The sequence below is a fragment of the Trachymyrmex cornetzi genome, unplaced genomic scaffold (genome assembly GCF_001594075.2).
Source record: "Trachymyrmex cornetzi isolate Tcor2-1 unplaced genomic scaffold, Tcor1.1 scaffold83, whole genome shotgun sequence".
NCBI classification, from domain to species: domain Eukaryota; kingdom Metazoa; phylum Arthropoda; class Insecta; order Hymenoptera; family Formicidae; genus Trachymyrmex; species Trachymyrmex cornetzi.
Genome location: NW_017300169.1, coordinates 64,489 through 92,130, shown reverse-complemented (window position 1 = coordinate 92,130; position 27,642 = coordinate 64,489). Strand labels below are relative to the sequence as shown.

Sequence of the window (27,642 nt, the reverse complement as noted above, 5' to 3'; positions counted from 1 at the left end):
GTTTGTTAGCCTCTATAAAAGCGCGTTCGCAATCGAGATTAATAGCGTCCAAAGAAATCGAGATAGTTCGTATTACGGGTACGAATTTACGGTGATGTACAATTATTCCGCTTTCGCGAATTGAGCAGTAGTAGTAAAATCTCTCTTTTTCTCGCCCACCCGGTGGTCCACACTCATTAATCGCGAGGGTGCTTATTTCTCGGTATCACCCGCTGAATCCGATAGTCGTTGGCCTGAATTTACGAGCAAGCTGTCATGCAACTTTAGTGCTCAATAAATAGCACGGATCATTTTTCGCGAATACGTGCAAGCGATGTGTGCACGGTACACCAGATTATTTCTCTGCGGATTAATCGATGTGCGTCGATTTGAAAAGATAACTGTTTAGCAATTGTCTGATCCCGATTTGCTGTATTGTACAATTTGTATATATTAAATCGATTTACGAAACGCCCGTCGAAATGAGTGAAATCTTTATAAAGACATTTCATCTCCTCGTTATCACATACTGGCTTTCGAAATTGTAACAATATAATAGTATAGGAAAGCTTATATTTCTTTTTATTTTAGTTATTATAAAGAGAATTAAAAGCAGGACTAAAACTTTTGATATTAAAAAAAAATTTCATATCCTTGATATCGTAGATATTGTAAATACGTTATAAATATTATAATATGTTTTGCATTTTGCTGAAATATATAAAAATTTAGCTTGATACAGATCTGAAAATAATTTTGTTGCATCATCAAAATAATTATGTAGAACGTTTAGATGGTGATGAGAATATTGTAAAAAGTTTTAATATTCTAGCAATCAATTTGAGAATCCATAATTATTTTAATGATGCAATTCAAATAAAATTATTTTTAAGTCTGTATCTAAAGCTAAATTTCATCAAAATCATTCTTTCCATAATTACATTTTTATTTTATCATTATGTAATTACATTTTAATTTTTGCTATTTTTCTCTTATAATTTACTTGTAATTTTATATAAAAAAGAACTCTTTTGTTTATATTATTTCATAGAATACGTTCTATTTTCTCGCCAGTAGCGATTTACGCGTTTCAAACTTTAGCGAACCGCGCAAACGGAAACACAGCTGGCAAGCATAATTTACATAGTTTATAATTGACGCGAGAAAAGCTCGCTGTGCAGAACATTACACACAGATGATACGTGATGAAAGGCAATAGACACAGACCTCGTTTTACAGCCTCCCAATACAATTATGGCGTTAACGCACCTTCAAATTCCATTGTCATATCTATAGAAGGGATATGTCGATCTGCTTGACGTTAATAATCGTTGACTCTCGCCATTAAACTTTCCGCTTTGAATCTGATGATGTAAAATGCTGGTGACGTTACTATCATCAGCATTATTGTGTGTCGATTGCACTATTCTCTGAGAATTACACGGTGACATATACTCGCCGTACAAGGCTACAGCTACGAATGTCCGACTCGTGCGTGCGTTTGCTCATAGTTAATAAAAGAGAGTGCGTCTCCCGATCCATCATTCCTTCGAATAGTTCATCAGGGACAGTCTTGCATAGCCATCGTGGCGTTGTTTCATCGGTGAATATTCTGGCGCAATCGGTACTTTTATGATCGACCAGGCATATAATTTTTATGATAAAAAGCAAAATAATTTTTTTGAAACGAAGATTTAATATAAATGAATTTTTATACTCATAGCTGAATTAGAATGAAAGTTTATTTTTTTCTAATTGAACTCCAAGTACAATTCTTTATACTGTCACTTATATACTGCAGTTCTGTTTATTGCTCTCAACATTCTGCCTAATAACAATTAACTTAAAATTTTATTAATTATAAAGAACAATATTAGTTTTTATTTATTATAAAATATTTTGCATTACAAAATACTTTATAATACATTTTTTTTCCATATCTTTTGTGAAGCATATATTTTATATCACAAATCATTTCTATAATCTCGAGATTATTGAGTCATCTCAACTTTTTCTAATTTTCGATTTTACAGCAATTATCTAGACAAATGCTAATGCTGCTAAGCAAGTTTTATAAACTAAAGTATATAAATTTTTACAAAAATTTATGTCGCTTTAAAATTAAAATATTAAAAAAAAATAAAAATATTTTATTATTGAAATAAGTTTATATTATATACGGAAAAAACGTTTTTGCTGAAGTATCATTAAACATTTAACTATAGACATATAAATTTACAAATACTTTGATATCAACAAAATAATTAGGATTGTAGGAAATTCAAGCATAATAAGTATAGCTGCAATTTTGACGTTCTAGCAACCAGTTTGAACGTCCTACATAATCATTTTTATAGTCCAATAAAATTATTTTTAGCTAAATATTTAGACACTCCAGCAAAACATTTTTTTTCTGTGTATAAGAGCATTTTATAAAATTTAGAGTTTTGAAGTTGAAGTAATATATATAATCTAATATAGACACATAGACACACACACATATGCATTGCAATTCGATATCATAATGATAACACGATACTCAATTAACATTACAGAAAGCGCGTACGAAGATGAGGATCAGTTCGCCAGGGGCGGCACAACCCCTGGTGAAGACATCGATGAAGAGGACGACGGTCAAGGAGGTGGCACAAACAATTTTCCCTTGAGAATGGCGTCCGACACAACCAGGGGTCGAATCACCGCCGTCGCGGGCGGCTTCCTACGAGGCTCCGCCGGGCAGCACGTGAACTTCGACCCCGAGGCGCCTCCATTGCCGCCAACACATGTTGTACAGACGACCTGTCTGCTCGAACGACCGGAAATTGACAAGAAAGTCAAGGTAATATACGAATAACAAAATTAATGTGTGTTGTTTCGAGAGCTTACCGCATCGAACAAGAATAAATTAACCTTTTTTCCGTTTGTTTACGAAGTAATGCAGAATTTCAGAAAATAGTTAGCATCGTACAGAATTGGAAAAGTTACTTTGTAAAAGTAACTAATTACAGTTACAGTATTTTTTTCAGAAAGTAACTTATAACTACAAGTAGCTGATTCTAAAAAATAACACATTATAGTTATAATTACTTCACAAAAGTAACGAATCGTTACTCTACTTACTTTTCTGTTAATTTTTTATAATTTTTTACATTACTATTCTAAATACAAGAGCTTTTATACATTTTTAACATTATTGTATTTATTAGACTAAACATTCGATTATACGCGCTATTTATTTACTTTTAATAAATTAATGTCTACACTTGGAATTCAAAATTATAAAATCAATATTGAGATGCGTTTATATACTAAAAGAATCCTTACTTAATTCTTAATACAGACATTTGTTCTGATATTGAGTATTCAATGAGTACTTTGTTTTGGTCAGTTTGTGTGTTGACGAATAAGTTTAATATTAAGTAACTGTAAAAGTAATTATTTAATTAGTTATTTGGTAACTCTGTTACCAAAAAGTGTAACAGAGTTAAATTACAGTTATAGATGAAAAAAAGAACAAAATTAAGTTACTGAAAAAGAATTATAACTTTATTACAAGTTACTTTCTAACCTTGGATCGTATTACTTCCAATTAAACTCAGCATCTAATTAAGCAAAATTAACTTTTAGTGTAGATCATCAGCATTCTCCTATTTCCTTAAACAAACGGATTTTTTTACATCGTTAAGAACATTGCGATTTCCTTTATTTGAATTTCTTTGTTTTATGTATTATATTCTTTATTGGCTTCGCTCTTCTCGGTATAATAAATACTAGAGCGGGATAACAGTTATACCATTACAAATTTAAAGTGATTCTGACAATGATGTAGCGAGGGGAAAAGGTTATCGGGTCATAGGTTTCCGAGGGTTGGAAATAAGTCGAGCACACCGTCGTGGTTTTCATCCGCATAAATTTCCTTGTCGCTGCAACGGGAAACTACAACTCGAGTTTGACGAGTTGAGCAAAAGAAACGGGAGCAGAAACAGAAAGGGTGGCAGCCGATAACGACGTTCCGATGCCGATCCAATTTGTGCTCCGCTTGAGAATTACGGAAGAGTGAGAAAAAAATAAAAAAAGAAAAATTGTGGAGGGAAGAGAAGAGGAAAGAGCTGCTCTTCTTCTACCGTTTTTTTATTGGGTCTCCCCGGATGTTTGCTGCGCGATAGTGATTTGCCTCTTCTTGATTTGCCATTACCCGTCTGTCTACAGGAAGAAACGAAGCGTTGCAGCCGGTACCCCGGTCGGGTCAAGTTAAATTAAACCTTAATGCTGTTTCGATAACCATGTTTAACGCAGACGACGGCAGATGATAGACCGTGATTATTTTTGTACATAGGATCCCGAGGACCGGCAGGGAGTGTTTAATATCAGCCATATAACTGAAGTATGTGATCGATGGCGCAGACATTTAGCCTTCGAATAAGGCCAAACTCCTCTCGACCGAATTTCTCGCTCGCTCGGTTAGCAGCTGCATTATTTAGCGATCAAGTGAATCTGCAAATAGCTTCGGTCTCGACATCGCTTTCTGCGGTGCGGTTGTGGATAATTAATTATATCACCTCGCGGTGAAAAGAAGGAAGACTCGAAATGGCTATAAAGGGCATAAGTTAGCTTAATCGAATAGACCGGAGAATATCCCGTTTGGGAAAGAAGGAATTGGTTAAAGGGAATTTGTACCTAAAAAGGTAAATAAAAAAGAAATAATATTTTTTGTATATATAGAATTTGATCTGAATACAAAATTAGTCATTAAAAAGTTTGTAGCATTTGTATTGAACCATGGTGTATTTATTTATCCAAATTTTAATATTCTTGCTTAATTTTCGAGATATTCTTTAAACGTCACGAATTTTTTAACGACTTTATAGTATCCAGGAAGTGAAAATCTATGAAAACATTATTTCTCTTATTTATAGCCTGTAGAACAAAAATTCAGCTCTTTTTAACATGTTCCAAAAAAAGTGTAAGTAAAGGAAATATAATTTTTTGTAAATTTTGAACTCGTGGATACGATAAAGTCATTAAAAAGTTTGTGACGTTTAAGGAACACTTCAAAAATTAAACAAGAATATTGAAATTTGGATAAATATACCATGTTCTCGTGCTCAATTTTCAAAATGTTCCTCAAACGCTACTCTTTAAATTTTTTTGGAAATTTTAGAATTTCAAAAGAGTGAAAATTGTGTCTTGAAAAAGAGTGATTCAATTTTGAATCTTTAAGAGTGAGATTTCACTCTTCAAAGTGAGATTTACTCTAAAAGTTTTAGAAAGTACACGAATAACTTTTTAATAATTTTATCGTATCGAGGATGTCAAAATCTACAAAAAACATTATTCCTTTTACTTACACATTTTAGGTAAGAAATCGGTTCCTTCGTAACATCCTCTTCTTCTCCCCATGCGTCGAAGACATACATAAAATACGAGGCAGATACGTGCGCATTCTCGGGAATTCATGCTGAGTAGTTGTTAGAAACGTTTGTTTTTATTGTCTCATAAAAACGGCAGGTTGCATTTCCGGAAAAAGATAAGAACGACAGGCAAACGAGATCTTCCGATCCTTTGATTTTACGTTTTCAGGATTAGGTTCGCCGACTCAGGATTGCACTCTCGTAACGCTTTGCCATCATAACACGCACTTTGCACACGTCGTGCTGTGAAACATGCGTTTAATCTATTTAGGGATAAAAAGCTCCATAGAAAGAGAGAGAGAGAGAGAGAGAGAGAGAGAGAGAGAGAAACGCGAGCGAGCTGCTTTCATCTTTTAGTGCCTCGTAAATGTCCTCGAGTGAGCTCGCGCAGCGAAACCGCAGCTACTGAATCCTGGTGTATTACGTGACCGAATTTCGTGACCACCCTCGTCGAGCTTTGAATAACACGGTAGTCAATGTTTGATAGAATTAGCATTGGTTAAGAAAAGACTCCAAACCCAACGTCTCTCTCAATTCTTAATCACGGCAGCCGAACTATTTTCGTTCGGGAAATTTTTATTGTGTGATCTATTATGCATAATACGTATATAAAGCCTTCTATTAATTGCATCGATATAAATGCTTCGATTTTGAAAAAAAATTGTTGCTGTTTTTCTATCAAAGATTTTGTCTGGACAACAATAAATGCCATTAGAGCGCATATGAATACACAACTAAGTAACGAGAAAGCTTTATTAATCTGGATGTTAGTATTGTATTTAAATAATATCTCGATGCACTAAGAAAAATGTAGGTTAGATTAATTGGAATTCTGATTAAAACTGGAATTAGAATCTTTTCGTTTGCCGATTTTCATCCAGACATTTTTTTCAGTGTGGAAATTTATATGTATATTATATCCAGTTCTGTAAACTACGTGTCAAAATAATTTTCGATCTTGAAACACAATCTTAAACTGAAATTGGAATAGTAATATCACACATTAAATTGACAAGGAGTTTAATTATACTCACGATAACAAGCGTCAAAAAACCGTAAATAATATATTAAAAACTAGTAGAGAAATCCAGATTTGAATTCTGGCTGAGATGATATTTTTTACAATAAATTATTTACACTTTTTAAAAAATGCTAATTAGCTTATTAAATATCATGAAATTGCTTGTCAGTTTAATGTGTGATATTATTATCCCAATTTTAGTTTAGGATTGTGTTTCAAGACCGAAAGTTATTTCGGCGCGCAATTTACAGAACTGTGGACGTGTGTATAAATTTACATCGAAATATTATTTAAGAACTAAGATCCAGTTCAGATCAATAAGGCTTTTTCGTTACTTAATTTTGAGTTTTGTATCAGTGAAATTCGTGCTCTCCTTCATTATATATATATATATATCACCATAGAGAACGTACATATATATCACTGATGCAGTGTAGGCCGTCACGAATGCGAGGCGTGAATAGTAGATAGACAGTTTAGTCAGACACAGAGGCAGTGGTTACAGATTGTACGTGGAGACGGCGCATATGGAGACAGTTGAACACGGGGACAGTAGAAATACAATCCAAATACAGACAGGTAGGTGTAGTCGGAACTAAATAGTAAATACTGCCTGAACAAGATATATACAAAGTGAGTTGTGGGAGACATGTATGTCTTATTTACAACTGCCTTAATTAAGATAAATAAAAACGTAATTTTTTAAATAATAACTAATAGGTGAAAATTTCAATAAACTGTTTATTTAAATTATTATTAAAATAAATAATTTTTATGTCAAACGATTTTTTTAAATATAAAGAGACAAATTCTTTATTTTATCACTTTAAATATTTCTTGTTGTTACAGTAGTAAAATATAACAAGATTTCTCTATAGAATACATGGATAAGTCAATAAGTAACCTTAATTTTTACCACCTTGATTGTTTGGTAAAATTAAAGTTACTTATTGATTGACCTATATCTATTATCTAAAATATAAACTATTATTCGAATTCCTAAATTCTAAATGAGATTTTTCAAACAGAATAAATGTATATGCTGTTGATTGCGATGATTGTAAAATTTATAGCATTAAATGCTTGAACTGTACATTGCAAGTCGAATGATTTCTTAATGACGGGATTTATAGACCACGTTAAGTGTCTACTTGCCAAGAGCACGCTGCTCTGAAACACGAAATCCTTTCCAGTGTTTCGCGTAACGAAGCATTGAAGCGGAGCATTTAATTCATGATGGTAGAACGAAATACCACGGTTAGCGGGCGTTCCCATGTTTTCCTGCCTGTGGATTTAATTCTATTTGTAAAACTATCTGGTTGAAAACAACTTCTCGTGTTGAGGAAAAATCCCCTATTAAAGAATTCTCCCGCCAAACCAAAATTTCGCTTTCAAACTTCCCTTTCTTGAGATTTGAATTGTATGAAAACAAACGCCTCAAAAAATAACGATGAGGGATCTTTCTCGTAAAGTGGAAATCAATATCCGAGATTGGGGGCGTCGATACACTTCACGCGCAAGGCGGGATTTGCTCTCCCTCGTGTACTCCAAATCTGTAATAAATTTTACGACAAAATACGATAAAATCCGAAAACATTTTAGAACTTTGAGAAAGATTCGACGGGAGCTATGAAAAATTATTTGCCTTTAGGTCGCGTCTTTAAAAACTGCGTTTTAATTTAAAACATTTTAATTTAAAGCAAAAGGAATACAGAGAAATAGAACCAGCTTAAAAATAATTTAACATACTCAGAGGTAGATAAAACGTGTGAGATAGGTCAAACGTACAGATTAAATACGTTCTAGAGTTTATAATTAAGAATAATTACATGTATAATTACGAGATGCTTTACATATATTACAAATTTCCTATCACATATATTTTTCATGTCTTATATTTATAACTTTCAAGCTTCTTATAGGGAAGGAACAGTTTTGCTAAAGTATTTAAAGTTAAATACAGATCTGAAAATAATTTTGCTGGACCATCAAAATAATTAGGCAGAACGGTTAAATGTTGATCAATGCTGCAGAAAGTTTTAATGTTTTAGCAGCCAGTTTGAGCGTCCTATATAATTTTTATAGTTCAAACAAAATTATTTTGCAGATCTGTATCAAGCTAAATTTTTAGATATTTCAGCAAAATGGTTCTTTTCGTGTAACAACCAGTTTAAGCTTTCAATATAATTATTTTGGGGGTCCAAACAAAATTATTTTCGGATCTGTATCTAACTAATTTTTACATACTTCAGCAAAATCTTTCCCTGTAAGATAATAGGAGTGTACATGTTCAGATTTTTGAGTCGGTGGTTAAGAACGCAGACTATAGTTTATTTAACAAAGGGCGAGAAGAGAAGACGCGGAAGCAGACTCAAGTAGAGGAAAAAGGTGTATATTCTATAACATGACATCGTACTCGAGATACTAGAATATAATACTGCGAAGGCCAGCACTGACGAGTGTTTACTATAAGGGCGCACCTTAATTGTCGGCGCACCCTCGGCAAACACCGTCTATCATACGCTTGCCTTTACAGCTCGCTAACATAAGACTCTTTTTCGCCATTCGACCGCATATTCGTCCCTCACCCCCCCCCCCCCCCCCGATCATGCAAAATACCAACGTAGGCCCTTGAATCAAGATTTGCGTTTGAATTATGCGCGAGTGTGTATCCGCGATACGTCGCATACGTGTCCGACATTTATGGATTGTATTTCGAACAATGTACAGACACTATCTCTGTGCCAAACGACAGATATCACGACGGATGAATTTGTTGCGAGGGAAAGCGCGCGTACATATCGGCGAACGCGATGTTTCAATAACTTTCAATAATCGATAATAAAACAGCTAATTCACGGTCTGATGTCTGCTTCGATGTTGCCTCGATGCTGCCTCAATGCAGCCCTGTTTATGACAATGTAAAATTGATTGCGCATCAGATGTATAAACGGTACGAGGGAGCGACAATTAAAACGTACTTGCTAACAATAAGCACATTTTATTGATGGCCTTTATGCGAAATAGGATCAAACGAAATGCATATACGCGTCAATGATGAAACATAATTTGTACGATCGACGATAATTCGGTTTACATTTTCGTGATAAAGTTTTATGCTCTTCTCGTTCCCCTTTGTAATTTCAATATTAACTTTAAGCTATTCTAAAATATTACCTTGAATCCAGTTTAATGACAAATACAGCAAGATTAATACTAATAAATTAAATCTTCGTATACGAATAGATAATGAAAACACTATGGAGAGAACAATTTAATTTCAACTTAATCTCGAACAAATTTTATATTAACGAAATATTAATCTGTAACGTTTAATTACGATTTAAAAAGAGTGTCATTATAAATGTGCTCTTTAAATAAAAATCTGTTGTATCTGTATCAAATTAAAAAATTAAACCTAAGTGGTACTATATTTCATTTTTAAAAATATATCAATTGTATAAAAAATTTGATAGCAATAACTAACGCCAAGTTATAGTCCCACACAAAAAAAAATGGTTTTACTGAAGTATCGAAAAATTTAATCAGATACAGATCTAAAAATAATTTTGCTAGACCATCAAAATAATTACGTAGGAATCTTGAGTATGATAAGCAATGCTGCAAAAAGTTTTAGCATTCTAGCAACAAGTTTTAGCGTCCTACATAATTATTTTGATGGTCCAAATAAAATTATTTTTAAACTTGTATCTAGCTAAATTTTTAAATATTTCAACAAAACTATTTTTTTCGGACATAATTGCGTTACATTACTCAACTCAAGTAATATATGTTCTTGAATTCCACAAAAATAATTCTATTTCAACCCAAGTGATAGCATTTTGTTTAAACCAAGATTTAAAATATTTAAACAACATAGAACACAATAAGCTAACCACAATATTACAATATAATTAGCATATTGATAAAGTCAAATATAAAATCAAAATCCCATGGGACTTTGTCAATATATTAATTATAATATTATGTACTGACATCGTGCTTGGCTCATTGCTCTTTGTTGCTTCTTATTTAAATTTTAATTTTTGTAGCCTTCGGATACTTGGTTTAATTAAAAAAATATTTAACATGAAACAATTAGAGCAAATATATAATATCTATATTACGATATATTGTGTGCGATATATCGTATTAGGAAAAAAGATTGTATAAGAAGGGTCGCGTACGACTAAATTAATTATAATAACTGAAGAATAATTAATTAAAATCAGTGGAAAGGATTCGTAGTTCAAAGCAAACGACCAATCGTAATGTGAAACACGCGTTGTGCTAGTATGTAATGATACGCTGCATTCCTCGAACACAGTTATGAGAGACACAATTGATCCTCGAAACTGGGTGCATTTCACCTCGTTAACTACACTCCTGCACACGAACGCATACGCTCGCTCCAGATTCGGTATGCAACTTCCGCGTGAGCGCGGCGCAAAATCACGTAGTGAGCGTTGAATCGTGCATGACCGGTACAATGACGGTGGAAAATGAGGCTAGGGCCACTAGACGAAATTTGTATAACTTAACACGCGTTTCAAACAGTGCGACAATTATAATAGTATACTGTAAAACGAGGCGAAATCATTTAGAGACACGGATGCTCGTGCGTTGCTAAAGAAACACTGCACCAGAAAAAGATGTAACACTGAGAAATATGACTGTCTTCGCGTTTCTCTCGCGTAGGCGATAGCCACGGAAATTACGTTTTTAGAAATGCTGTTTGTCTTCCAAAAGAACTCTCTTCCGTGCAAGATTTGCATTATAAACAATACGCCGTAACGTCCCACTCCTAATATATCTTATAAAATTTAGAAGGACCGTTTATTAACTTTCGAGTTTATAAGCGTTTTCATGAATTACAATAACAACAAATTGTAAAATTTTTTTAAGTGATAGTTTTCAAGAAAATAAATTCTTCCTTCAGTCTGAAAAATTTATAAAATGGCACCACGTTTTGCTTTGACACGCTTTATTTATAAATTAATAAAAGTCTTTATTTGAAAGATACTCTAGTTATTGCTTTAAACATACATAATTAACATTCATATGTTATCAATACAAATTAATATATCATTATAAATTAATATATATTAATACAAATTAATATAATGTTAAACATAAAATAAAATACTTTTTGTTTAAAATTATTCAGCACGCAGAGCGTGAATCAGTTTTATTTTTTTGTTTAAAAAAATATATATATACATATATATATATATACTATAGTTTATACATAAATATATAAATATCAATTGTAACACTAATATATAAATATTAATTATTGTAGTTTAAGGTCAACATTCTTTGAATAAAGACTTCAATAATTGATACTCTTTTCGGTTTTATCTGACTTTTTCCTTAGGTACTCGCAAATTCCCTGATTCTCTTCTACATCAGAATCATCGAAAATCATACTCACTTAATGATATTTATCTTAAACGGTGTGTGTATTTTACAATCACGTTATATTGCCGCACTAATTGTAAGTGTACATCAGACTATCATTGGATGCGAGTAATGAGAGGTTATTGGTACTCTGATATACTGCAACAGTATCGTTCATATTTACCCCATATCCGCAATTCCCTCACTATTCCGTCTAAATGTATAGATACGTTCAGATAAATAAAATAAAAATATTACGCTTATAGAGGCACAGTATACACGGCATGATGGAGGAAGAGAACGTCGTGAGACCTCATCAGGAAATGGCCAGCCTGTCGCTTCAGGAAAAGAAATATCTTCTCGCTGTCGAGCGCGGAGACGTGGCTTCCGTTAGAAGGTCAGTTGAAATTTATAGTTAAAAATTTATAAATATTTTTTACTTTTCTATTAGCAAAGGAGAATACAAGGCGAAAAAATGAATGAATTTCTTGTTTAATTAGATGTATATTTATTTTTAATATTTCACTTTACATTGATGTATGCACCGCAATGAAATTTTCGTAACATAAAACTCTTTCCAGGCAGATATGCTGTTTTTTGATAGCCTGAGAACATTGCATGTGTTTATTAAAAAAAGGAAGAGAAGAAAAAAGAGATAGAAGAGAAGAAAAGATTTTTTTTTATATACATATATAAAACATTTATTTAAGTAAAGAAATAATATTTATATACAAATATGGAACGAGTTTCATCTTGTTTGCATTTCATACACGTGTATTCTTACGCGATGCACACGTGTATCCCTACAAGCTTCTCTATCTTTTCATCCTTTTATTCCGCGAATTAAGAGTCGATTATCGTACATCCTCGTTATCCTAATAGAGGTATATTATAAGAAATATCTAGACACGTGCGCTGACACGCGTGCACGTGCTACTGTTAACGAAAATAGATAATTGTGTCGAATGTGGGATTTGTTGTGCGAGCAGATATCTAGGAAGGACAGAAAACTTCTTCCGTACAAAAAAAAAGAAAGAATAAAAGTTAATTGCAATAAACTTTTTCATGGAAGTTAACTGTGTCGCAACATTACGTAGAAATTTTATTTCACTTGAACTTTCCGAAACAAGTCTTATATTTTATAGAATGTTGATTTCTACCCAGATTAACTTTAATCTTGATTTAATTACTTTTATAACTTTTTTTAATTCTTAAAACTGGAAAACATGAAAAATTAGTTAAACCGTTCTTGGGAAAAAGTATTTCAATATACTGATTAACTATTCAGTTACTGAATAGTTAATCAGTATATTGAAACACTTTTTCTTAAGGGCGAGATTAAATTAATTAATCTACATTGTAGAAACGGACAAATTTAACTTTGGCGTGCATGTTCTATAAAAATATGTATTATATATATATAGAATCATATGATTTTTATAAATATTGTAAGTTTTAAAAATCTTACAATATTTGTAAAAATACGTATGATTTATATAAAAAGTTAAAATAGGCACAGCTACTCCTTTAAAATTTTTTCTTGGTTTATTATTACTCAATGCATCATGATATTATTGTAAAAAATAATTAGCGTATACTACGTCACATTCTTCAAATAAATGAACTTCCGCTCGACGCATGTATGGCACAAAATCTTCTAATTATCTTATAAAGCTTGCTTGCGCGATTTTGAAACTTTCAAGAATTCTGCCTGCTATGCTTTCATGTTACCGTAATTGAAGCTGATTGCTATCTATGATTAACTTGCCACTCTCGCGAAATTCCTCCGTTATAATTTATAGTCATAACTTTTGATTTGACATCGCTTTTCTGTTCTGATTTTAACAAGAAGCAGTCAAATCCATTTGAAAAGGACAGGTTTTTTTAACTTTTGATAAAGTTATATTATCAAATAATTATTTTAAAAGTTGTATAAGTCTCATAGTTATCTAATATTTTACCTATTACAAATTCTTTGCTGCAGTAAAATTCTAGTTGACAGAAATATTGAAGCACTTATAGTTTTTAAATAATTATCGATTAAAAGTATGAAGTTTAAATTAAGTTTAAAAAATAAATGACAAAATTTTGTAGATAATTCCAAATATCTAATAGAATTTTAATTTGAAACATATATTTGCAAATATATATAATGCTAAAAATTGAAAAGATCTAATAAACGATATTTCGATCGATATTATTCAGAAAAATTATTTCTCCTAACCATGGTAATTTGCTAAAAGGATATCCGATAATTTTGGGATTTTCTATATACGAATGTTTATACGTACGAATCCTACACGGCAATTCATCAATCTTCCAAATACCCTCCTGTCACTACAGAATGCTCCAAAAAGCCCACGAGGCCGACATTAACATTAACTGCGTGGATCCTCTCGGACGATCGGCCCTCCTCATGGCGATCGATAATGAAAATCTAGAGATGGTGGAGCTTTTAATAGAGCACAAGGTCGATACCAAGGATGCTCTTCTTCATGCTATCTCCGAGGAATTCGTTGAAGCAGTGGAGGTCCTTTTAGAGCATGAGGAGACCCTTCACAGGAATGGCGAGCCACACGTAAGCGTCTGTATCGACATCTTTTATATCTGAATGAAAGTGTGTGTATATGTGTGTGAGAGAGAGAGAATAATAATTACGTATAATATAATTTATTAATCAGTTTTATATGATTTGAAAAAATGTAAATATTCTTTGTTGTATTTAAATTATGTTCTTCGTTTATTTTTTGTTTTAATATAACGTACAATATTAGAGTCTTATATGATTTTAAAAAATGTAAATATTAATTTTTTAAATTATAATTAAAATTATATTATTAAAAAAATATATTTCAATTATACGTTGGTTTGTTTTAATTATAATAAAAGCCAACCATACTGTCGTAAAGTAACACAGATCGAGTTTTTTAATTAAATAATGGTTTTGCTACATTTTTACGTGATATATGTATATATATGGGACGTTCGCGTCAAGTGGACCACCTCTCCTTCCAAAATTTAACGCAACGGAAAAAAAACGTTTAAGGTCTCAAAATATTCGCACATTTGTGTACTTTTGAATGAAACGTGACCTTTTGAAAAATTCAATATGGTGGCTCAAATATGGTGTCTGAAATCCGCAAAAATCATAAATGTTCTTACGACATCGTTGATTTAAATGCGAAAACTTGACGAATCGGCTTGCAAGTAATGCGATACTCTGATGCTATTGAAGCAATGGTTGCTATAAAGTATTAGACTCGACATAAACAACAATTATAAACTATGACACTTTAAAGTTTTATGTACTGATTCCAAATCCGCCATGTTGAACTTTATAATTCTATCTCTAGGTTTTTGTAATCATTTATAGTAATCATTTTCAAGCCAATTCGTCAAGTTTTCGCATTTAAATCGACGATGTTGTAAGAACATTCGTGACTTATGCGGATTTCAGACACCATATTTGAGCCGCCATATTGAATTTTTCAAAAGGCCACGTTTCATTCAAAAGTATATAAATGTGCGAATATTTTGAGACTTTGAACGTTTTTTCCCGTTGCGTTAAATTTTGGAAGGAGAGGTGATCCGCTTGACGCGAAACGTCCCACATATATATTGTATATAGAATAATGTACCTATATTCTAGTTTTACGATCGAACTTTTATATTGCGTCTACCTATCTGTAGTAGCATAATCTAACACAAGCGTCGTTCGGGAAGGTAAAATATGTAGATAAAAGCTGATTGAAGTTCGTAAATCGATTACTTGTCGTGTCAGTTGCTCCACAAACGATTTTTCCATACTTTATTCCGCTATCAAGTAGTCTTACCCTCTCTGCCATAAAGACGATTCCTTCAAAGTATAAAGTCATTTGTGACGGCAATGAAAGAAATCGGGTAGAGCGGGAACGAGGCTGCAATAGGAAAAAGTAGGAGAATACGAAATTTCGAACCGAGCTCTAATCGGATTTAACGAGAAATCAGCTTTCGCAGAACTTCAACGGAATGATATCCGAAATGAGTCCGAAAGGACCGGACGAATTCATTATATGGGGAGAATTGGTTCCCTGTGAAGAAAGAGGTTACCACCCGTGACGATGACTGATTAAACCGATCATGCTGGTACAATGGCAGCGCAAGTCTGCACCAAGAGAGATTATTTGTCGATTGTTACGCGAAAAAAATATTCTTTATTTAGTCGACTTATTACTTATTACTCCACTTCATCAAGTTATGATTGATATTTGATATTATTTTATTTATCGAAACTTGTTACAATTCAGATGCCAATTATGTACTTGACAAACATTTAAAGAAAAACAGAGTGATGGCAACTAAAGATGATTAAACAAGTTTAACCATTAAACAAGTCTTATGTACGTAGAATTAATATAGTTATTAAATTGTATATACAAATAAATTTACATATAATTGAATAAATTATTTTATAATTGTACTGATTATAAAATAGTTTATTTGACTATATTATATATGTACATTAATTCTATACGTATAAAACGTGTACAGTTGTCATTTTTATAGTTTTTGCCATCACTATGTCGTTTTCTTTGAAGAGCAATAACTGCAAAAAGCGATCTGTGGATAATAGTTTTAAACCAAAGGAGTTAAATGAAAAATTGCTTGTACGTGCGTGTGAGAGAGATTGTCAAGCGACAAAATTTTATAAAAGTAATGACTTGCGGTTTAATTCTTTAGAGCTGGGAGGCTCTACCTCCTGATACAGCCACGTTCACGCCAGACATTACGCCATTGATCCTGTCGGCCCACAGGGACAACTACGAAATTATAAAAATTCTCCTAGATCGTGGATCGATTCTGCCGATGCCACACGATGTTCGCTGTGGGTAAGAAGATTCATTAAACGCTCTTTTATGATTATGAAAGAAAATTAATCTTTTGGAGCGTTTATATTTGTGATACAAAATCGAAACGTTTGTTTTAATAATAATTTAACTTTCCTGAAATATCCTATTTATTTAGTAAGTAGAAGGTAAAATTAGATGATAGATAACAAAAGTATATGAATATTTTATGTAAATATTAAAAAATTCTGATATTTATCTTTCAACAAAGTTAACTTTTTATAAATGCTTTAAAAGTGCTCGATCGTTGATCCTTAACTAGAGCGCTCTTTTTGGCTAATTGATTTCCTCGGCTGGTTTATCGTCTTATTCCTTTGTATACAAACGCGACAAAAGCGTAATTAAATTAGGCTAAGCGTACATAAATGCCGCGTTACTATAATCTCTCTCTAGAGAAAATTTAATCTGTGATAATCGCATTACATTAAGCTTCCGTGCATTGAAACTGCAGAAAATTTTTTAAATTGGTAAAAGCAGAGGAAGAACTTTATATTGCGTCGTAATGCGTTATGTGAAAACGATATGTATTTGCTCGACTAAAACACTCGTACATACAGGAGTAGTTTCAAACGGGGCAGTTTTGAACAACAATATTTTTCGTAGCAGTTTCGCGTGAAGAGGTGCCATTTTTCGGACAAAAGCTGTACCGAGTGCACAGTACTTACATTTATCATCCATAGTGCGCAGCTTTTGTTCGAAAAATAGCGTTCCTTTGCTCGAAATTTACGCAAAAAGTATTATTTAAAGTCGTCTCTTTGTATGTCTAAAGTTATTTATTTTGTTCATATACTCGTGATATAAAAAGAAATATATATAGCGGTCAGCGTTTTCTCAATTCGAAGCTAGACTTTTCGTCGCATAACGGTTGAAAGGTTGATAAAAGAGATCTTCTCAACGTAAAAGATGATGTAACATCGCGAGACACATGGCCGTCTTGGGAAATATTAGAGAAAACGGTGAACGCCAGGCAGTGTGTCACCAAGTCGTTTTCATTTCGACTTGTTGTTGCTATTTGTTATTTCTTTTAGATGCGACGAGTGCGTGACATCGAGAATGGAGGATTCCCTGAGGCATTCGAGGAGCCGAATAAACGCCTATCGGGCATTGGCGTCGCCGTCTTTGATAGCACTGTCGTCTAAGGATCCTATCCTGACTGCTTTTGAACTCTCTTGGGAACTTCGACGACTTTCGTTTTTGGAGCACGAATTCAAGTGCGAATATCAGGCAAGAAATTGATATATTTTCTATATTCATGAATATTCCTAAATAATATTTCATTGGATTTTTGCGTATCAAATGTTTGATGCCAAAACTTTCAATTTTACCTATGCAACGTTTTAAAACAAACATCGAATGACGTATTTTATTTGTAAAAACATACTTCACTTGCTGTCAAATGTTTGCGATTTTTCGATAATAAATTGTAAATTACTTTTTCAGAAATTATTTGAAGATCACATAAAATCGACATTTTGCATACGCAACAATCTAACGGTTGTTTTAACAATTCGTCATAGATTAACATTTTTTTGAAAGCATTTAAAAAATGTTTTATTTATTATTTATAATGTTTATTACTTGAGATATATATATATATATAAATATAAACGATACTCGTTAAGTCTTATTTCGAAAGTAAAAAAGAAGTAAAAAAAATCAAAATACTATCGCATTGGAATTACTAGGAAAGGTACTTTCAATCTTGTTACTATTGCAATTATACTTTTTTCAGTAATGAATAGGTAATGATGTGTTACGTTTCCTTATTTGTAATACCGTTAATGGTATCACCGTTCCATTTTTTTGGTAATAATAACGAGTAATAATCGTTATTTTTATCATTACTTCGTACAAATGTATATGTATATGGAACGTGCATAAATGAGTTTTGAAAGAAGAAAGTGTTACGTTTGATTATGTTGCGATTAATCACATAATCATAGATTTCCTGTTGAACTATAAGTCAATAAGTAACATAGACAATTGGATGCCATTTAAAAAAAACGTCGTTAAAATTCGATAAACGAAAATTGTAAATTAATAATTTGTTAATTTTTTAATAACGTTATCGATATTAAGGTACTTTTTTTAAAACAGTGACAAACAACATTAATTAGTTATTAAAAAAAAATAGTAATAATAATGAATTATATTTTTATAAAATAACCTGGCTGAGATAATAATTTTCTCAATAAATTATTTATAAAGTTTTAAGGCATTAGTTATTACTAATTCGATAATCAATTCAATTATAATATTATTTCAGCTTGATTTTATAATTACATTTCAAATCTAACAGTAAGCAGCGAGTAGTTTATATAATTGAAAGATTTAGAATTGACATTTAAAAATATTATTTATATGTACCAAAATCTCCGCATCCACCATGTTAGCCTTTTCCTTACTTATTTGATTAATTCATGTAGCATCTAGATTAACTACTTTAAGTAACTTTTCCAACTCTGGAAATTACATATTATAACTCTTCATATATCATGAATATATGGTAGTTAAATGATCAAAACTTCTTCGAACGATTTACTCGCTTTCCAAGCTACAGATTAAGATACACGCGTTGCTTCCTTCGGCGATGTTTCTTCCTTCACAGCGGTGTTCCGGTTTTACGAAACAAATTTATCTCGCTTAGCGAGCCACAGCAGTTAACACGTGTTTTCCTTAATTCAGCGGTCGTGCAGATGTACACCCATGCTTTCCTTTCCGTTCGTTTCGTCTCAAGTTCTGCTCGAGCGCATTCCTCGCGAAGTTCTATGTTAGCTTCTCTCTTTCCCGATTCTTTACGGTGCTTAAGTGGTGAAAGTTGAAGTGCTCACCACGCTCAAGGAACTTTTGATTTATATACGCATAAATCGCACTTCACAGTAGTAATATACTGAGCAGCGGCGCTATTGAGTTGCTTTATAGTTTCCCTGCCACACCCTTTGTTCTCCCTTTCAGCCTCGTCAACGTTCCGGTTTCCTCTATAGCCCTCCTTGTACCCTTTCAACACCGTCATCAGCCTCATTTCTTTGACCCTCTGTTCCTTATTCACCCTTTTTTTCTTTGGAAAACTCCGTCTTTTTACTCCCATTTTGCTATTGTATCGTTCCCCATCTCTCAAGTGCCGATCTTGACGTACCAACTCGATGAAGACGACTTCGAAAGTAAAGTGAATGAGGCTTGTGATAAATTGTCGCAAATGCTTCCCGTTTTTCTTCCATTCTTTCTTGCTTTATCCTTATTCGTTATTTTCGAAGTTAACTCTTAGATGACACACTACGGGAACAATACACTTGGATATAACAATATGCAAAACCCAGTTCAATTGCTTATAATTTTCATAAAAATAAACATATTGGAAACAATTTTTTTAATTGAAACATCAGACATTAAGGAACATAAGGTACTAAGAGAATGCATGTATTTTTATTAATAAAAAAATTGTAAGGAATGAAAAAAACATTGAAAAAGCATTGGAAAAGAAAGCCAAGTATATTATATCGAAAAGGCGTTTAAGGGTTAATTGTATTTGTAATCTTTTATCCACTTTAAATATATACTGAAAAAAAATTTATTAAATTGTAATAAATATTTGTTTAAATAGTAGATACTAATGAAACATTTACTTATAGTAAATAAATATTTATCAATAAAAATCAATGATACTTAAATCGAGTTAATCCTTGTACCAAATAAATATATGTTTATATTTATCAAATACATATTTAGTCAGTATTCAAACAAATATTTATTAAAATTTAATAAATTCTTTTTCAATATATTTATTGATTGAATATATTAAATTTTATGTGGCGTATCTGCATGTGTCGAAAAAGGATACATTTCTCGTAGGAAAATATTGAAGAACACGTTAAATATCATATTGTATATCTTCACGTCCCACAAAATAACTTCAGTTTATGACATGTCGTTGAGATGGAAGGTTTGTAACTTGATGTTGCAGACAATTTGGAGTAACGAGGATCTTCTCCAGATAGGAGATGTGTAACCTTACAATCACGTCGATCACTCATACTAGGTTGCTCTTTGGCTTCTTTTGTGTCGCACGTATATTGAACTGTAAAAAATAACGACATAAGAAAACCCGATATGCTCGATCAAAAGAGCAATTTTATGAAACCGAAAATCGTTATACTGAAGTACGAAATGTTTTGAAACACAAATTCTCAATCGATGGGTAATGTAAATATTTGCCTGGCAATCGAAAAAGAAAATATATTATAGCGGCACAATTTTCTCATCATTTGCTTTTTTATGAAGTTGAGTATAACTTTTCGCGGCGATTTTCGGCTAACAATGCAGGACACATAACAGAAACACCTATATCCACGTGAGTGCGTAAAACGAAAATTCAGTTGAAGTCGAGGCAAGACTGGGAACGATTAGGATAGGAACTCGAGCGTGCTTGTCGATTTTGCAGAAACCCTGGAAGCTCGATTTCGCTTCGTCAAGCGCGCGAATTCTTTCTCGGCTCGCAATTCCCGACACGCAAGAGACAACGCGGAGAATCTACCGAATTTCCTTAGGAATATCGAGCAATTGCGAGCGAGATCTCTGAAATTACGAGAGAAATTAGGAGAATTATTTTCAGCGGCCTTAGGAAATTAGATGCTTCGGAGAGAATGCATTCGAAATTGCATTTCGGTATTATGATTGGCAGCAACTGTCGTGGTGATTTCAGGAACTCCGAAGACAGTGCCAAGACTTTGCAACCGCATTACTGGACCACACTAGAAGTTCCTACGAGCTTGAAGTCCTGCTAAATCACGACCCAACGGGACCAGCTTTTGAGCACGGAGAGAGGATGCATCTTAACCGCTTAAAATTAGCCATTAAGCTAAGACAAAAGAAGGTACGGAATGCGAATGAAAAGACGTAAACCCCACAATTTTTTAAAATTATACCTGATACGGAATTAGAAATAGATTTTGCTGTCTTCGATAATGAAAACCGCATTTGCGAATATAATTATTTAAATTTGTCAAGCGCGCGAATTTTTTCTCGGTTTGCAATTCCCGTGTGAAGCGACAATATAAGAGAATCCACTGAAAAAAATTTAAATAACTACAATAAAGATTTAACTCCGTTTGGGTCTATTTGTTTCAAAATGTAATTTATTTCTTACTAAAATTTTATTTAAAAGGTTTCTTATTATATTTAATTTTATTTAAACTTTTGTTATAATTAATTTTACTATAACTAATTTTTATTGTAATTAATTTCATTTAAAAAGTTTTTTCTCTGGTATTTTATGATTGTATCTGTTGGAGCTTTGATGTATGTGAAAATTTTTTTATTTTACAACTTTTTAATCATATTTTATCGAGACATTTTCACCATTTCAAATATGTAAAGTAACAATTATATCGCAAATTTATCATCAATTATTGTAACATTAGTGCAGCTTTTGGAGCATAGACGTAAAAATAATCGATTATTTAATTTGATTAAACGATTAAAGGAGTAAAGGCGTAAAACGTTCGTTAGTGTGTGATAATTAAGGATGACATTTGGAAGATAGTAATTGCAGTTCAAATTTTGATTGCGTGAGAGGCTGCCACCTTCTCCCAATCGCATGACCGGAAACTGTCGGTCAATATCGCTTGGATATTTCCAGTTCGTAGCGCATCCTAACGTGCAGCAGCTACTGGCATCGATCTGGTACGAGGGTCTGCCGGGGTTTCGAAGGAAGAACATGTTCCTCCAGGCGCTGGAGATCGTCAGGATCGGCGTCCTTTTCCCGTTCTTCAGCGTAGCTTATATTATTGCACCCCATAGCATGATCGGCAAAACCATGAGGAAGCCATTTATCAAATTCATCTGTCACTCTGCGTCATATTTCACTTTTCTATGTAAGTATATCTTTATCTTTTACAAGAGAGCTTGTGTTGCGACATAATTTTATTTAGATAAAGTCTAACTTTGGAAGTTGCAATTAAATCGAGTGTAAATTGCTGTTTCATTCATTAACTGTATAAAAAATTTAAAGAAAAGTTAAGATAAATGAATTTTTATGCCAACACATGCAAGACGCACGAAACATTTCGATAACAGGCCGGTCGTTTCACACTCAGGGCGATTTCATGTCACGCTTTAAATCTAACCACTTGGCACGACATCCGGCCGTAACCTGCTATTTCCTAGATTGTTCACCACACTTGATCAGCGTGACCCAAATATCCGGTTCATTCCGGAAATATCGGTTGCACCGCTGAATCAGCTTGATACTAACCATTCATTCTTACAAACATCTCTTTCCGGTCTTCAATTATAGTTGCACGATATAATGTTTTGTTTCCGAAATTGATACATGTAATCGAGGTGATTTCTAGTCGATACGTGAAAATAATTTCAAATAATTATCGTACCTTATCATAACTAGTGAAATTTCGAAACCGACAGCGTTATTTGATTTGCGAAAGTTAATATTTGATCGTTACTTGGTTGGGAAAGTCAATATATGAAAATTCGGCGCAATATATTTGATTCAGCTCTTTTGGAAAATCATTTGTTTTATTTTTTACTTTTACAACTTTTGCAGAATCTACTAAAAAATTTGAATGTTCGTGAAATATTTGTTTGAAAATTTTAGATACTTGTGCATACATCTTTCATTATCTTGAATTATGGCATTCTCTGTTGCGGCATTTCATTAATTTGTGAAACAATTAAACCTTCGCTCTGCTACGTTATCTTGCTAATCAAATAATTCCGCGGGGAAATTTTCACGCAAAACTAACAAATCATGAATCTTGCTTTTAACGTGAACAGTTAAATTTTCTATCTATTAAAGAAAAATAAAAGCAATTATTTGATTGAATGCATTTTTATCTTGTTTACATGCATTCGAAACGTATATTATTGAATCGTCATAGATGAAATATCAGTTTTATATCAATAATCTTTAATTGGCATCCAAGGCAAATATAAATATTAAAAAAATATTTTTTTAATGAATTTTTTAAATCACATTTTTAAAATCTTTTTGAATTAAAAGAAGAAAAAGGGAGGAGTCTACAGTTAAATAGTCTTAAAAATTAGAAACATGTTTTTAGTTTCATATTTCAGAGAAATATATTAAACTTTGTATATTATATCCATCTTTTCATATGACTTTTTTCAATGTGTGGAATTTATGCTTTAAACTGTGTCTGCAATTATGCGGTTTTAAAATATGATAACACATAAATTTCCATAAGTTTTTTAAGTTTCTAAATTTAATATGACTTGAAATATCGCAAAATTTTTATAAAATCTCCTTAAAAGCATCTAAAAAAACTATTTTGACAGTAATTATGTAATATTTATTATTAAAGGAAAAAAAATGAGCCGTATATTTCATAGATTGATGATTTTCGGATTTCCATCTTCAACATCCGAATAATTTCACGCGTTTACGATATCCAATATGACTCATCCTGCGGAAATATTCGGGAAAGAGAGCGACACGGTTCTCAAACAGCGTTTCTTACGGCGTATTTAACTTTCCGGCACGTTGGTAGATCAAACATCTACGCTGCGAACGTCAAACAGTTTACAAATACCTTTTGGTGCCGCTACCAATAATAGTCGTGCACTAATGTACGGAATTCGGCTAAGAAGTATTACTGCTCCGAAATTAATTGCTCGTTCAACTACGAGCGATACATCTTTGGCTTGGTTTCTGCTATTCATTCGATTATGTATTTACATCATTAACACGACAAATTTCATTAATTACTATAACTAATTAGACCTAAAATATAGACTCTTTCTCTCATTTGAAGGGATTTTAAGAAGCCGTTTTTTAATCGTAGCTCTCTAACTTCTAACATTGAACGTCTGAGATATTAAATCGCGAATTAAATCTCTGCTGAAATGAATTCTATCTCAACTGAGTCAAGTTGCACGATCTATCATTACCGTTACGACTTTACGTTTAAATTACGACTGTTCTGAATTTTTAACGATGATGAATGCGCATAATTTTGCCTGTGCAGTCATGTTAATACTGGCTAGTCAGCGGATAGAGAGCGTGATCGGTAATTGGATGGGACACGATGTCGTGGAGCACGAACCAGCGCCGACGAAAAGAGGTGCCGCACCAACGATTGTGGAATGGTAAGGTTTCCTTCAATTTCGCGCTCGTATTCGTGTTTCATGTTATTATTCGTTAAACTCGATATCACGTGATTCGTAACTCTGAGGAGTAACAACGAGGGAGGTTTTACATGCGAGGGGTATAAAAAATTTTGATAAAATATTGTAAAAATGAATAAATAATACTTCAGGAGAGAGAGAGAGAGAGAGAGAGAGAGAGAGAGAGAGAGAGAGAGAGGAAGAGAAAAGTAAAGCGGGAAAAGATGGATAAAATTCATGTAATATCTATCGGTTTATGCTACTCTCTGCTCGTGCGAAAGGTAATATAAAACGTATAGAAGCATTACACATAGTAAGTCGGTGGTAAACGAGATAAACCCCAGAAACGTGCAATCACGAAGACTCCTTTTTTTCTTTTACGATGACGAGATCGAAATAAGATGAACAAGACCTGTCATATCACAAATTTATGTTTGACGCGTTATTAACAAGATATCGCTGAGATTCTACTTTCATGCGAAAATAAATCAATAAGTTAAACCGCGAGCTATTATGATAATAAAAGAGCGGAAAAATGGCTTTTTTTAGTTGATATGTCTAAAAATTTAGCTAGATACGAATCTAAAAATAATTTTGTTGAATCATCACAACAAATGTAGAACGCTTGGTAACTTGTGAGTAATCTGATACTTTTTATATAAACGATTACTCAGAGCGATCGTTTTATACCACAACGATTGGGATTTAAAGGCCTAATTCATTATTATTAACTATTATTAACTATTATTTACTATTATTCACTAAAATCACTGTTATTAATATATTATGTATATAATTGACTGTTTCCGATTTTTTTTTTTTATTAATATTCAAAAATATAAATACGAATTTAATCACGGTTTTTTGAAAAAGGTAAGTGGAAAACAAATATTAAACAGAATGAGCATTAAATAGCTAACCATAACCATAACCTAACCATATTATTTTTTATGACAGTATTTCAAAAAATAAGGATAATAATTAACATTAAAAAAGAATTTTTTTGATAAAATTGTGTATTTAAAGATTTGTAAAGAATAGTTATTAAAAAAGAAAAAAATTTTTAACAATATTCATACGAAACAATATTTTACAACAATTCACACTTTTTTTCGCCGTTGGAATATAAAAATATTTCAGGTTTGTCTAAACAGTTCCGAGACTGATTTTTTTCTGAACGTATAAATAATGTCATTTTTTCAACAATTAATTACGACACCTTTTACTACCAACATTCAACTATTAGTACGATTTTTTTATGACATAAGCAGTACATGTTTCGAGGACCGGCGAATGTGGGTTTCATTAGATTTTTCTCTTTTAAAAGTTTTCTTAATGGAATAGCGAGCTGTTGTCAAATTTGACATTTTATTTCAAAATTCAAATCTACGGTTGGTCTCAGGGGAGGCAAAATTGAAAGTGAGGGCAACAAAATTCAAAATCAAGATGATGTTGGTCGCTTTTTTTTGACGCAGATGGTTTTGACTTTTGAAAAAAATGCAAATGAAGGCAACGCGTTTTGGTGACATTTTAAATCTCCAGACGAATTGACTTCGAAATAGCCTTCGATGTGACGAGTGCATTGAAGACTATTTCGAAAAAAGACTACTGTAAAACCTTCCGACAATTGAAAAACGTTCTGAGCAGTGCATTCATGCATTGAGATCAAGGGAAGGAGACTTTGTTGAAAGTTTTTATTACTAAAATTTATATCTCTTTATTTTTAGGTTTTTTTTTTAATCCAGTTCGGAACTTTTTAGACAGATCGTATATTCCCGGGTTAAACGTTGATGACACAATGCTGGAAAAAGTTTTAATGTTCTAACAACCAGTTTGAGCGTCCTATAGAATTATTTTTATGCAAACGAAATTATTTTCGCATCTGTATCTAGCAAAATTTTTAGATATTTTAGCAAAATCTGTGAGTGTAAGAAAAAGAGTGAAAAGAAAAAAGAAGAATAATCAAAAGATATCAAAAAGGTACTACTGAAAAGGTTCTAACTTCTCCGAATAAATTTCTGGTAACATCAATCGATTTACGAGGCGCGGAATTCATTGATGAATAAATTATGCAAGCAAGCCACCGATTTGACGTGTCGCACGTCTCTTTCGTTCAGAAATAAGATCAAAACCAGATGGTCGAAATCGCAGGTTTATATTGGCCTGGGTGTCGGGATTGATCTGGTCGGAGGTGAAACAATTGTGGGATGTGGGCCTGGAGGAATACGTGAACGATATGTGGAACGTGATCGACTTCGTAACGAATTCGCTATACGTAGCCACAGTGGCGCTCAGAGTCGTAGCTTACTACAGGGTGCTAAAGGAGAATAAGGATCAGGTGCCGGGTTCGGTGATCGAACTCCAGCGTGAGCAGTGGGACACTTGGGACCCGATGCTCATCTCTGAGGGCCTCTTCTCCGCCGCTAACATCTTCAGGTAATAAATTACGAGTGCTCGATCGTGCATCTCTGTTGTACAGAAAGCTCAGGACAGGATGCGATTGCGATATAAGCTAGGAACATTAATCTCCTTCCGTATATCTTATAAATATCACTAAATCTTTTTATTCTCTCCGTTGCAAAATAATAAAACAAATTATGATGTATCATGATATCTCTCAATTACAATCTAGTTGCGATAGCTTTAAAATGTATGCAAACGCGTTTAAAACGTGCTTTGAATGCGAATGATCAGTGCATCGCACTTTAAGTGCAAATGAATCTTTGATTGCATTGGAGAATTAATACGATATAACGTTAAAGCTGAATCGGGAAAGTTAATGTAGGAAATTATAAACACTTTGTATTAT

The 27,642-nt window shown here is 32.8% G+C and overlaps 1 protein-coding gene across 1 annotated transcript in view; it reads left to right on the top strand.

The window, feature by feature from the left end:
• Trpgamma (Transient receptor potential cation channel gamma) overlaps nucleotides 1-27,642 on the top strand; it is a 133,541-nt gene that overhangs the window by 96,235 nt on the left and 9,664 nt on the right. Inside the window, exons 3-11 of the mRNA XM_018519666.1 lie at nucleotides 2,535-2,818; nucleotides 12,078-12,208; nucleotides 14,155-14,389; nucleotides 16,531-16,679; nucleotides 17,726-17,921; nucleotides 21,397-21,567; nucleotides 22,333-22,567; nucleotides 24,695-24,815; nucleotides 26,985-27,269. Of these exons, the coding sequence (XP_018375168.1) occupies nucleotides 2,648-2,818; nucleotides 12,078-12,208; nucleotides 14,155-14,389; nucleotides 16,531-16,679; nucleotides 17,726-17,921; nucleotides 21,397-21,567; nucleotides 22,333-22,567; nucleotides 24,695-24,815; nucleotides 26,985-27,269 (1,694 nt within the window). The 5' untranslated portion in view covers nucleotides 2,535-2,647. The remainder of the gene's footprint in view (nucleotides 1-2,534; nucleotides 2,819-12,077; nucleotides 12,209-14,154; nucleotides 14,390-16,530; nucleotides 16,680-17,725; nucleotides 17,922-21,396; nucleotides 21,568-22,332; nucleotides 22,568-24,694; nucleotides 24,816-26,984; nucleotides 27,270-27,642) is intronic.